The sequence below is a fragment of the Chanos chanos genome, chromosome 2 (assembly GCF_902362185.1).
Source record: "Chanos chanos chromosome 2, fChaCha1.1, whole genome shotgun sequence".
In the NCBI taxonomy this organism is placed as follows: domain Eukaryota; kingdom Metazoa; phylum Chordata; class Actinopteri; order Gonorynchiformes; family Chanidae; genus Chanos; species Chanos chanos.
Genome location: NC_044496.1, coordinates 40,650,458 through 40,664,437, shown reverse-complemented (window position 1 = coordinate 40,664,437; position 13,980 = coordinate 40,650,458). Strand labels below are relative to the sequence as shown.

Genomic DNA, 13,980 nt, shown 5'->3' with positions numbered 1-13,980 from the left:
GAGAGAGAGAGAGAGAGAGGGAGAGAGAGAGAGAGAGAGAGAGAGAGAGAGAGAGGGAGGAAAGGTTATATTTAGACAGAGGCAGTGCATCAGGTGCGATGTAAGATTTCGGAAAATGGAAACTGCTCCCTTGGGGTGAGAGAGCGCAGAATCTGTGTGCTTTCATTATTTATTTAGGCTCTAATGTGTTGCCGACGACAGCAGCACCGGGGCAAAGATCACATGAAGACTGCCGACGTCCCTGCAGTTCCCACGTTAATGAACGCATCTGATCAAGAGAGCACAGGGACGTGGCTTTGCCCTCAACTGCAACCCCTCAGTCGTGAAACCGGCTTGCCTGGTGCAGTCTTGCCAGAGAACTGCATGATGAAACAGTACCCCTTTCTGATAATGTACAATCAAAATGCACACGTTTGGATTTCTTTCCTCCAAAATCTCAGGCTTGCAACCATTAAGCAATCGCTCCCCGGTATTCTGCTGCTAATGTACACTACACTGGGATGCTTGTTCACGGGATCAGAAATAATCCTTCGCAGTATTGTTAAAACCAAATACATGAATAATTATATTGTAAGAATGTGTTTTTCTTACAGCTTTTCCCTTGCCTGCACCTCCCACCCTCAGTCTGGTTGCTTAACAACACTCATCACAAGAGTGCACATGTATATATATATATGTGTGTGTGTGTGTGTGTGTGTGTGTGTGTGTATGTGTATATATATATATATATATATATGTGTGTGTTTATATATATATATAAAAAAATACATATATATATATATGTTTGTTGTTGTTTGTTTGGCTCTTCAGAAAACCATTTGAAAACCACAGAAGAAAAAAAATCACACCTCTGACATTCACAGAAGATAGATAAGGTACCAGTTTTGTGACAGGTGAAAGCCCATCATTAACCAGCAGAATGAATATAAATCCAAATGCTAGCAACTACCCGCTGTTTCATAACTACCGTCTCCACATGACATGATACACTGGTAAATAACACTATTTTCTCAAGTGTGCATCTTTGCATTGTTTCACAATTAAAATCATACAAGCTGAGATTGCATGTGGGAAACAGGTGTTGGGCTAATTTTTTATAGCTGATATAAGGGATCATTTTGGGTACTTGTTAAACATTAAATGTGGTTCATGGCCTATATTAGAAAGCAGAAGGAACAAAAATGTATTTAGGTCAAATACAAAAGATGCTGTTCTTTTATCCCTAGAGCTCTGTTGTGAGAATGGGTGACAAGGTTTCATAAGGGGGAGTGATATTTTTTTTCTGGGCACCTGCTCCTTCCTTCCAGAACGGAGAACTACATCTCTCTCATCAGAATATGCTTCTCTGCTGTCTCATAGCAACCTAAAAATAGAACTGTCCCTATTAGGCTCTATATGGCTGGAATGGTTGAAACTGGTTTTAGCCACTTAATGGTGTTGTAAACATCTCATTCACTGAGGGAAAACAAAACGCACATTCCTTCATATCCATGCGAATAAAATCTAATTACATCTAGAGAAGAAGACTAGTCTGCTGGTGGTAGAAAGAATATAAGCTGCTGATTGCCGTAGAGACGATTGACATGTGAAAAACGCTATGTAAATGAACGAACAGAGCTAGTTTCGGTGGAGTGCCTTGCTGTACACAGAATGGAGGGTAGTGAAGCATTATTAAGACAATAGCTGCGCAGTTACTGTCAGTCCGAATCATTAGAGAGTGCTCTTTGACTTGAGTATGCATGTTCGTGGATAATGAGAGTATGTTTGTGCTACGCCTCATAGACACGGGTGCACGACGTCAATTAAAAGCAACAGGTTCATCTCTCTGTCTTTTTTTATGGAGAGCGCAGCTCTGCACCTTTACGCAAATCAACTCGAAAATGTGTTGATGACATGACGTCAGAGATCTATTTTGTTTGTTTGTTTGTTTGTCTGTTTTCACAACGTGAGGCGCGATGTCCAGATTTCATAGCAACTTTTAGTCATAGAGGAAGAGGTCAGCTTCGACCTGACGTAGGCTACTGGATTGTTTTTTAATGTGGCCGATGGTGACCTAAAATCTATTTTTTAAAACTCTGTGATCTTCTGCAAACTGTATGGTGGAATAATGCAAACAATATAATCAGAACTGTTTGGACAATGCGATGATTTTGAAATCAAGTCCCTAAAACTCTCATTAATCGTAACATTAATCGTAACCATTAATCGTAATACAAAAGTGCCGCTATGCCAAAATACATGTGCATATAGAGCGAGAGAGGGAGCGGGAGAGAGAGAGGGGCAGAGAGAAAGAGAGAATTTAAGGTGATTTAAAGGGTCTCATAATGTCTCAGTTTATCCGAAACTCAAGATTTGGTGAAAGATCTGCTTCGTTCATCCAAGAAATTCTAGAAATTCGAGTGCAATGTTAAAATAGTTTTTGTTTGTGTGTACTTTCGTCATAACAAAAATATGATGGAGGTTCTCAGCAGACATGGTCCATATTTATGGATACTGACGTCAATGAAATGCACGTTTCATTCACCGGTGACAAAAAAGACCTAAGTTATTTATAACCCCAAAACGTCTTGGGCTTGAAATGTCTTGAGTGCGCAGAGAGAGAAATGCAGCTATTGGACTGTGCGCACCGCGTTTCTGTGACAGAGGCGAAGGTGCTGTTGCGCCATGGTGCCTGCACGCGGGAACTGAGCGTAAAATAGAACAGCTCTGCTGGAGCTGCTTTGAATAACTAAAGGAAATGTAATGAGCAACTGGGTTACAACAAGTACAACCTAACATACATCTTTCTTTTGAAAAGAATTCTTCAGACATTACATTGGACCCATTTCATAATGACAGACCTATCTGCCAAAAAGGTAAGAGAGTTATGGGATCATTGTAACTGTTTTAAAATAATAAAATCTTAATTGATCGCGCATTCGTGTCTTTGGAACTTCAGCAATTTCTGCTAGTTACTTTGGGTGTTCAAATGTTGTTGTAGGCTATTGCACATTTAAACTCATATGAACGTAATGTCTTATCAGTTGATTAAACGTCTGCACAATTGCGTGTGGTGATGAAGTTGCTGATTAATTGCATTTTACCTTCTAAGAGGCAGTTAGAAGGCAATGCAGTATCTTGCACAGGGCAAATCAAGACTACGCAAAACATGGAACTATCATAATTTGGACTGTGTGGTTGAGTCTTTTGAACCAACACTAATAAATCAAAAGTAGACATGCTCCATACTGTCGGGCGCATTTTTATCCACCGAAGCGCGCTTTACTATTAACATGAGGCAGATTTGGACCACGGATAGCGACATTATCAGAGAGGTACAGCAATACCGTGGTTGTTTTAGGGGTGGTGTGAAGTACTTTAGCTTATCACATTAAGTTCTAGTATACATTTCGTTAATCACAACCGCATGTGCATTATGGTTGTCTCTATGAAGCGCATTCCACCTGCATGTTAAATACCTAGTTTCTTTTGGATTGTCTAAACTCACTAGGCAACGTTCTGGACGAGTAAGACTACACGACAATGGTCTTCAAGTCATCAGTTTCACTAGATATTAATGAAAAATAGAAGGGAGAAGCATGTAAAAACAGAGCTGCATCTACATGTGGCGTAAAATTATTTTCAGAGCAGTATCAGCTTTAACTTTGTGTCTTTGCAGAAGCTGTCATTAATGTCACAGATGTGCATTATTCTCTGCGCGACTTTCGTTTACTTAAGATCTCTCCCTCTTTTTTTTTTGTTTTTTTTTACAAAGAGCATGAAATACTTCAGACATTTAAGTATCGTCTGCATGCGTGTTCTACATTATTTTAATTTTAATAATCGTTATACGTGAACGCATTGTGAAAAAATAAGAATCGTTACATTTTCTTGATATTCAAACAATTAAGCCTAATTTCATACTTATGCTACAAAGTTTCCTTCACACCTGTTTAACCTGTCTCTTTTACGCGCTCCACAACTGCAGATGGACTGCCACCTGGTGGACATTCAGATGAAATAACTCATTAACACAAAATGTAAAGACTTGCATGATTCACTGACACATGGCAACGAGAGGAAACACATTTAGCACATATAACCAGTCAACGACAATATCAGGCCAATCAATCCATGATAACTGATTGTGTGAATGAGCAGGGGAGCTGGGAAACTTGATGTCAATAGCTGCAGCGTATTGACTGCCTTGCAGGACTGAGGGGCTGAATTCTGGTCCAGGAGAAGAGAAGGGGAGACATGGAGGACGTGCTGGAGCTGAGGACAGATGGGAACTCTCTGCTGAAGGCAGTGTGGCTGAGGCGCCTGCGCCTTACCAGACTCCTGCTGGAGGGAGGTGCCTACATCAACGAAAGTAACGACCGGGGGGAGACACCACTAATGGTAGCCTGTATGTCTAAACACTGCGACCAGCAGAGCGTCAGCAAAGTCAAACTAGTCAAATACCTCCTTGATAACAAGGCTGACCCAAACATCCAGGATAAAGCGGGCAGGACGGCTCTGATGCACGCCTGTAGCCACAGGGCTGGTCATGAGGTGGTGTCACTACTGCTGTCCAATGGAGCAGACCCAAGCCTGGAGGACCGAAGCGGTTCGTCTGCACTGGTCTACGCCGTCAACGCAGATGACAAAGAGACTCTAAAAGTGTTGCTTGATGCTTGCAAAGCCAAAGGAAAGGAGGTTATCATTATTACCACTGACAAATCGCCATCGGGCACCAAGACCACTAAGCAGTACCTGAATGTTCCCCCCTCCCCTGAGCTGGATGAGAGATGCTCCCCCGCTTTGTGTGCTTCCCCTTCCGACATTGACCTAAACGCCTCCCCTTCTCCCAGCAAAGAGGAGGAACAAGACACGATATTCACCTTTCAAACCAAGTGGAAATCTACATCTAATACGGCAGCCAAGCTTCAAAATGGACCCATGTCCCCTACACGGAAGCCAGTGAACCCTAAACGAGCCCGTCTCCCGCAGCTGAAGAGACTACAGTCAGAACCCTGGGGTTTGATTGCTCCTTCTGTGCTGGCGGCCGCCCATGAGGAGAGCAAGAGAGCGAATTCAGATGAGGACGTTGTCACAGGTGTTAATGGATTATCACTCTCCAAGAGAGCGCCTTTGTCAAGACACAACAGCGTGGATGGGAAAGAGGTGCTGTTTCCCTTAGTAGGGGACCAGTCATCCAAAATCTCTCCCGCCTCGGGACTCCAACCAGGCTCTAAGGCATCCTATGAAAGATCTCTGGCCCAGCATCAGCCCCTGGCACGTCGCAGCACGGTCCCTACGGAGCAGGAGAGCGGTGGGGGTCCATGTGGCTTAGCCAGCCTCAGAGACACTGTTCACAGAAGGAGACTGGGCAACGACCACTATGACTCTGACTCCCAGCTCTACTCAGACTCAGCCATGCTGGATTCTCCCAAAGTTCCCCTGGAGAGGAAAAAACTAAACACATCCCCACTGGCAATGCTGACGGGCTCCCGGGAGTCTCTAGACAGCAATGGCAGCACTTCCTCCCCAAGCACTGCACGACGTCGGGCCCCAGGGCTTTTAGAAAGACGAGGTTCTGGAACTCTCCTTCTGGACTACATTTCCCACACTCGTCCGGGCCAACTGCCCCCTCTCAACGTCAACCCAAATCCTCCCATTCCCGACATAGGAGCCAGCAGCAAGCCCTCATCCCCAATGGCCACGGGCATCAGGTCAATAGCTCCTGTAGCACCGAGCTCACCAAAGAGGGGCAACCTCAGGACAAAGAAGAAGCTAGTGAGGAGGCACTCTATGCAAGTAGAGCAGATGAAACAGCTCTCAGATTTTGAGGAACTTACTCATCAGTGATGGAGATCTGTCTTTGTAGATGTAGCAACTTTAAACATCATGATACAAATATATATATATATATATGTGTGTGTGTGTATACACACACACATACATATAAACAAGTTGATTAAACAAAGTGTAAAAATGGTATCTTTAATAGTTAATTACCTGTTGATTGTAGCCATCAATTTAGGGCGAATAGCACACAACATCCAAAGGGATGAACAGTATGCTCTGTTTTGCTGGTGGATTTTGAGACACAAAAGAAAACACCTAGAATATGTGATTAATATTCAGGCACTTTTTGAGAAAAAAATGCTCATTCCCGCACAATATAGAAAAGCAGTGTCTGTGAGTGACCATGGATTGAGGATGCAAATGTACAAACATTTGTTTGTCATAAATTAGTACCAACCACATCCAATTTGAATATCAAAGCAACTATATCATCTTCCATCATCCAAAGCACCTCCATCTCAAATGGATATCCAGATCTGTGACAACATGAGTATACTAAACAACACATCCTCACACTCGAGCAGTGTGCAATTTTCCATCAGCAACAAAGATTGTATTTATCCTCTTAACAACTAGGTGAGAGATAGAGAAAGCTCTGTTTCTATTCTCTTACCAAGATTGAATCTGACAGCTTGACCACTCCTAGTGCTGCAAAGAATCACTCCATTTGGTAAACAACATGAAAGTAATAGAGATCTCTCTGAGGACCTGAAGACTCAGACATCTTTCTCTGTGAAATTCATTAAGGTGGCATAGGAGGGCAGTGGATGAAAGACAAACTGTCATAACACAGCAGAGAAGCCACCAGTTCCTCCCTATTAGATCTGAGTGTCCAATTGGCCACTGGCATTATCCATGACAGATTGTGTTAGAGAATATAATTCAGCATAGAGGAAAAGACTCAGCGAATGAAAGAACAAAGAGAAAAATAAAAAGAAAGGCTGGCTTAAAACATTCCATCTTTACCATACCAGTAGAAACCATTCATTCCTAAATAGTGATAAATGTTACACATATGATTACATACATGTTGATCTTGATTTGGAAACCAAGAGAAGGTAAAATTCAAATTTATGCTTGGTATCAGATCCAATTCTACATTGCAATAACACATATAACACCACACATCACAACATTCATGCAAAGACTGTGACTTGTTTGGTCAGAGAGCTCTTCACCCCTGCAGAACGAACCCATGGGCTGTGCTGATAGAGTAAGAAGACATCAAGTTTTTTTGCCATAAGGAGTTGTAGTAGTATGAAATATGAGGTTGATAAGTTTGTAGCAAATAGCATATAGTGCCTTCAGACAGGAGGGGTGGGAAAGGTTCTCATAGTAAATTTGAGACAGTTGAGTGAAGTTCCGCATCATACGGGGAAAAAAACCTTACACATTAATATTAGCTTACAGAATATTTACCCTTTACATACTCTAAAGGAAACGAATATCGATTTTTCTTTTTTTTTTTTTCACCATTGTTTTTCAGATAAAGTGCACCACACTGGCTATGATAACTGAGTTTGGAGATTCTTCACATTAGTATCCTTGTAACTGGAAACAAAAAGGGTATTTGGAGCCAAGATGAGGCCTGTATAAACCTGCGGCCTTTCCCAGGTTCATAAGCTATCACATTAGCTTTAAAGAAACTAATTTTCACATCTTGAAACTCAGCAATCAAAGCCAGCAGAACTGATCAAACCCATAACTACAACATTCTTTAAAGGAGCAATCATGATGATGAAAAGATGAAAAAGTGGTGACCCTTTCATCAAAGACAATATAAGTTGACCAACTCAGACAGAGGTTGATAGATCTGTACTGGTATATGGTTTGAAATACATGTTTTTTTTTTGTTGTTGTTGTTTTTTGTTTTAAGAGTTAGCGGGCTAACTCTCCCAATAAGCTGGGAGAAAACTGTTCCAGTAACAGAGCGTAGAGTGTAGACCTTCAACAAACACATTCAGTGCTATTAGTTATGTATTATGCAAATTTTATTCGTCCAGTTCCATGTTACTGCAAGATCAATTTGGTGAAGTAAAGCCATTGTATTCAAATGTCTAGTATTTATCAATTAAATATTTGTACGTGTTTGTAATACAAACGAGAAAAAACATCAGAAATTGTTGTCACCACATATGTCAGCAGTCCAAATGAACACAACTAAGGATACAAAAATACATAGAAATTTAACAGAAGGCTTTATATATGATTTAATACCAAAACAAAGGCAAACAGTTCTAAATATTTAAGAAACTGCCAGACTGACGAATCGAATCACAACTGGCATTTAATTACTCTGATATTTCTGACCTAATAAAAATTTTTCAAGCTACTTTAAGGGAGAGAAATAACTTAAATAAATCAATGCAAGCTCAGTTTACCAAGCTGACATCTTAACACAATCACTTCAGTTACGTGTTATATCAAAAATACAAAGCACTTCAGTAATTGAAAAAAAAAAAAAAAGTTATGTATACAACAAGGCTATATTTGAATACTGGAGATCTTTCCAAACATTGCCAATCCTTGAGTCAACACAAACATCTTACACAGCACCAACACAGCTACCACATTTCTAAACTGTGAGTCATTCTGTTGGTGGTGAGGCTCTTGTTTACATAGTTTGAAGCATAGTATTTTTGTATGTAGTATCCTGTATATTTTGAATAAATGTCTGTAACTATTTTTCTACTGTCTGTTTATTTTTTTTTCCCGATGCAAACTTCACTGGATAACGTACAAGGTCAGGCTTTTCTGGATAACGTGCAAGGAATCTCTGGAGTGAGATTCACTGTCCAGCCCCGTCAGGCCAAACTGACAGAAGGGACGCTCAGCTCAGTTTAGTCCAGTTCAGTCCAGTCCAGTCAACCCAGTTAGCCCAGTTAGCCCAGGCCCACCATAGATGCACTGAGCTCCCACAGCCTTTTAGCAGTTTCATCGTCCGCACCCTGAGGGGCCACTGCTTTGGGCTTGCAGTCACTATGGTCAGAGGGAATGGACACAGATGTAGCTTTGTAAATATAATCTTCAAGATTACTACATATAATAACATTTAGTATGAACGCAACCAATACATGTGGTAACATGTTTATTTCAAGTAATCACATGAGCAAAAGTCTTGCACTGGAGAAAGGACATATGCTGGCCTACTAAGCCACAAGTGAGTATATTCATAATGAGCATACATATGCACAAGCACATGCTCCCACATATGCAAGCTAGCACACGCACACACACACACACACACACACACACACGTGCATATCACATATGTAAAATGTATTTTCTTAACCACTGCAAATAATTATATAGTTGAGGTGCAAGGAAACAGCACATAAGAGGAGCTCATGAATTGCAAATCTGACCTGTAGTAATATCCACTTTCATTGGCCAAGCTCTCCTCCACAGCACAGTGTATGGTGGTTTGGGCTCCCTCCCAGGGAGACTTGATGAGGAGCACCAGAGGCCTGAACACAACCCTCTTCCACAAAGGCAGCTGAGGCCAGAAATGTCTGCCCAGCTCCGTTCTGATCACCCCAGGGTGGAGACTGTATACGGTCACTCCAGTGCCTGGTCACAAAGAGAAATCGGAGCCCCATTAAGAAAAATACCAAATCACTCACCCAGTCTGAGAAGTCTGCACTTAAGAACTATGACACAAACAATTGAATAATGTAAAATGTAAAAAAGGTGTAAAATTAACAATTTACAATTTGGTATATCGCAGACGCTTTTAAACCAAAGCGACTTACAAATAGTGGATCAATCAAGTAACGACCTTTAACGATAAATATGTCACAGAAATTGAGTGCATCATCGTAAAATAATACTATAGATATAAGTGGAAAACTATGAAAAATTAGGTTTTACAGGGACCTCCAGCTCTCATACTCATGTGGATAAGTCACAGATTTTTTTAAGCGCTGGTAACAAAATCATCTTTAAATCTGACAACCCTTCTCTGCCAAAAATCTTCTAAGAAACTGTCTCGGCTGTGTTTTTTTCTTTTCCTCATTTACCTTTTCCACTAAGGAATCTTACCTTGTAGTCTTTTGGCCAGCTCTCTGGTGAAAAGCACATTTGCCAGCTTACTCTGCCTGTAAGCCTTCTGTGGTGTGTAGTCCTTATCCAGATTGATATCGTCAAAATGAATTTGGCCTGTGCAGGTGAAAATCTACATTAAAATCTAGATAATAAAACAGCATCATAAAACCACCACCAGCAACAAACCATCTTCTTCTTATTGCTATTTATTCTTTTTTGTGGCCCACATTAAAATCATCAACCTGGGATCAATAAGCCTACATATGACAGTTTGTGGAAAGTCTAGCATTTTGTTAGAATCTATTGTAAGCATGACTTTTTTTTCCACAATGAGGAAAAGAAAAAATGTATACCTCTTTCGTGAGCCAAGCTGGAAACATTGACAATTCGACTTGGGGCAGATTTCTTCAGCAGATCCAATAGGCAATTTGTCAGCAAGAAATGTCCCAGGTGGTTCACACCAAACTGCATCTCAAAACCATCCTCTGTTTTCCATTTTGGGCAGCTCATGACTCCTGGTAAATGAAATGCAAAAACAGCTTGAAAATCCACAACAATGTGCAAAACAGACGTATAGTTTTTCTGCACTGCTACCTTAATTCTGCATATGTTCTTTTAATATGATAAGTAAGCTGAAGTAGTTAAAATACATTATTATGGGAAATTTTGAAAGCAAACAAACAAAAAACCATCTACTTATTACTAGGGTGTGCACCTTTCCCTCTGAGACCCACACCGCATACATTTTGATGCCTGATCAAAGATCCCATGGATGAAAGATACATTTTAAGCAGTCAATGACTAATATGCTATGATTTTAATGCAATTGGACATGGTTCAAAACTATACAATGCGATGCACATTAATAAAGTGCAAACAGTTCAATCCTAAATCTGTTATTTTTTGACACTAGCAGCAAGGGAAAATATTAGTAGGAATAATTCAACAGAACTTAGTTATGAGGGGAGAGAGAAAGAGAAGGAGAGAGCTTCATTACAATGGATTCCTTCATGACAATGAAAACATTCTATTTCGATTCACATTTGTCAGTCAACCCGAAGTAGTTGTACACTTGGGATTTACGTACATTTCCTAGTCCACTGTAAATTTATTCTCCATCAATCAACATTTGATATGATATTCCTTGTGCAACAATTTCAAAAATGGGGAGAAATTGTTTTGCTATTTGGAGTGATCATGACCCCTTCGCGTGGACTGGTGAGCAAAGAGATGCATGGAGGGGGAGGGAGGGAGGGAGGGAGAGAGAGAGAGAGAGAGAGAGAGAGAGAGCACAGAAGCACAAATTCATTTGATGACATTTCAAAATAACATTAATATATTAATAATAAAGAGATATTTATATTGTATCAGACTTTACTGATACAGGGATGCCCGCATTGATTTAGTAGCACACTCGCCCAAAAGTTGAATCAGTGCAGCTGTGTTGTGAGGCCCAGGATACTGACTTGAATCAGGGAATCGGTACACCCTTTCTTGAAACCAATGTGTAATTCATTTTCAAATCAATCCCGTGTCATATATGGGTCTCTAGCTCAACACTGACCCCTGGTGAATCCATCTCCTCTTTCTCTACCTGCATTATTGATCAGTATATCCAGTCTGTCTTCAGTCTGTAGAACATCTCTGGCCAGGTCTCGCACTGACTGCAGTGACGCTAAATCCAGCTTTTTTACCACGACGTTGCCATTTCCACTCCTGTGTCTAATGTCCTCTGCCGCCTTATTGGCTCTGGTCATGTCTCTGCACGCCAGAATGACCCTTGCCCCTGCATCCACAAAACAAAATAAAACCAATAAAACGCAAATACATATTCACACCGTATGCTCACACATGTTTGTCTTTCTATATTAATGATGATGTTTTGATGACTGTTATGTCACTGTAACTGAAGACTAAAGATTTGCTTAACCCTTACCCATGAAACATTTTGGCACTTTAAACAACAGGACCATTTTTATTTGAAAAGCATATGAGGTTTTGGGACAAATAAATGCCCCCACAAGATTAGCTTTTCAGATATTCATCACTTTGTCGGAACATTGTGGTATCCATAAGTTGGTTACTAAATTTAATGAGAAACAGTCAGTGACTGCTGTAGATTAACTGTGAGTGTGGTTACCTCTGCTGGCAAGGTCGACAGCCGTTTCTTTCCCAATGCCCGTGTTTGCCCCTGTAATGAGTACTGTTTTCCCATCTAATCTGGCGCTGCTGCGGCACACTCCTCCTGCCATCCATCTGCGCACAGCCAAGAATCCCAGACCTGCAAATATCGAAGCACTGTAAATTCCCAGGACAACTCGACTCTTACAAAGCTTTTCCAAAGTAACTCACAAGCCGCATTATAAACTTGTAAATATATAAATAAACATTACTTGCAAGTTGCAACATATCATAATGATAATCAAAATATCTAGCTCATTCATAGTCGTGAATCTATTTAATCTAAATTACAGATGTTCGTAAACTAATGAGGTTAATCCTCGATTTTGTAATCACTGCTATTCGTCAGATAGAATTTTCCCATAAAACACTCATGTATGGCAATGTAACACACATGATAGCGTCCGACACGTTTACAGAACTTTTTTTAGTTGTTTCATGCGTCCTTGCTCTCTTTGCATACCAAAAGCACCATCGTCCTTTCCCCCGTTTGTGATGTTTGAAATCGTAATTACCGGTGACAGCAGCGACAGTCAGTCCAGTCGTGTGGCTTTCAACAAACTCCCTCACGGCTTTGGCGTAGTTTTGCATTGTAATTCACTGCACGCGGGGAAAGTGACACTTCAGGACATTTAAACTATGTGAACATTTCACAGGACTGGTGAACGTGAAACACTGAAAAAAACTGCAATCTTTTCGTTGGTTAAAGTACAATTAAGCACACCTTCGAAATCATTACACAACCAAAGACACCGTGAAGTGAAATGTGATGTAACAGCCTTCCTGATGGCAGACCAGCGGAACCAAAACACACGGGGCACTTACACTGCCTTTGATTGGCTACGATATCTTTCGTAAGACACTTTGACCAATGAGAAACGAGAGACCGTGATAGTAACCTCTCAGAAATAGGCCTTTTTAAAATATTTGACGAGTCAAAGCAAACGCAATAATCGCTGAACATTAATGTATTCTGATGGGTTTGGATTAGAGGAACCACGAAGGAGAGGGTAGGCCTACACTTTTAATTAGTATGCATTCAAGAGTAGGAATAAAATATTCCACAAAATTTAGAGACCATCATATTTGTTTCCAGCAGGTGGCAGTGCATGTCAACGAAAATTCTCCGTTGACCGTCTGCAAGTCAGACAGATACTGAGCCTATGCATGACAAAGTATTTAGATATTATTTATTTCTTTACGGTGGTAATGTGGACGAAATGAGTAATGAAAATATGTAACTAATAATACAAGTATTGATTAAAAAAAACACTTCACTCTCAAACATGAGAATATCACTCCTTGGGTTTATGATGAGGTCATGAGGTAGGCCATGCTATTTGTAATTTATTTACAAGGCATGGAGTTCTGTGAACTATGTTGTATCCCAGAGAGAGAGAGGGAGAGAGAGAGAGAGAGCAAATTAAGTTGCCATAAGAATTTTTCAAAGAAATTTTCCTCCTTGAATTGTTTGTGTGTTTAGTAAATGACACTCTGAACAATGGCCTCAGTAATTCTGCTCAGATCCTACTGGCCACAGGATAGTTGTCAGTAATCTTAGCTGATGTAGACCTAACTCTAATTCACCGATCTCGATGAAATATTTGTTTTCTTTGGTTTTGCCGGAACCCAGCACACTGCATGATCAGATTTCAGTTAGGCTTCCTGGCAGGGTAATGTCCTTTGAATTATAACGGGGTCAGGGCGACTTTTAACTGTTGTACGAATTGCCACGTGTTTACTGCCATCCATGACTGTACACCATCAGTGCCAATGTCAGTCACAAGAAGGTAAACATAATCTGGAACAAATACTTTGAAAGGAACGATTTTACTGATCAACTTCACAGAAATGATCGAAACATAAAATTTTTTATATCTTTATGCAGTAAAAATGCCAGGAGGGGGGGGGGGGGGCACATAAATC

The 13,980-nt window shown here is 40.6% G+C and overlaps 2 protein-coding genes across 2 annotated transcripts; one reads left to right on the top strand and one right to left on the bottom strand.

Moving 5' to 3' along the window:
* Positions 1 to 325: 325 nt before the first annotated feature.
* ankrd34c (ankyrin repeat domain 34C) lies at positions 326 to 5,829 on the top strand. Its single transcript, XM_030766678.1, has 2 exons — positions 326 to 340; positions 4,222 to 5,829. Exon 2 carries the CDS (start codon positions 4,237 to 4,239, stop codon positions 5,827 to 5,829), a length of 1,593 nt encoding a protein of 530 aa, XP_030622538.1. The 5' UTR covers positions 326 to 340; positions 4,222 to 4,236.
* A 2,493-nt stretch (positions 5,830 to 8,322) lies between these two features.
* LOC115830272 (retinol dehydrogenase 12-like) lies at positions 8,323 to 12,703 on the bottom strand. Its single transcript, XM_030794411.1, has 7 exons — positions 12,570 to 12,703; positions 12,014 to 12,154; positions 11,468 to 11,659; positions 10,227 to 10,388; positions 9,871 to 9,987; positions 9,195 to 9,399; positions 8,323 to 8,808 (listed from the first exon to the last, which is right to left on the bottom strand). Exons 1-7 carry the CDS (start codon positions 12,643 to 12,645, stop codon positions 8,712 to 8,714), a joined length of 990 nt encoding a protein of 329 aa, XP_030650271.1. The 5' UTR covers positions 12,646 to 12,703; the 3' UTR covers positions 8,323 to 8,711.
* Between the last annotated feature and the right edge of the window lie 1,277 nt (positions 12,704 to 13,980).

What these genes read in the sequence shown, in the direction of transcription:
- ankrd34c (XM_030766678.1), top strand. Translation starts at nt 4,237, where the DNA reads ATGGAGGACGTGCTGGAGCTGAGGACAGATGGGAACTCTCTGCTGAAG.
- LOC115830272 (XM_030794411.1), bottom strand. Translation starts at nt 12,645, where the DNA reads ATGCAAAACTACGCCAAAGCCGTGAGGGAGTTTGTTGAAAGCCACACG. An exon ending in TATACTGATCAATAATGCAG is followed by an intron (nt 10,389 to 11,467) that starts GTAGAGAAAGAG and finishes TTCATTTACCAG; the next exon opens with GAGTCATGAGCTGCCCAAAA. An exon ending in CAGCTTGGCTCACGAAAGAG is followed by an intron (nt 9,988 to 10,226) that starts GTATACATTTTT and finishes TCACCTGCACAG; the next exon opens with GCCAAATTCATTTTGACGAT.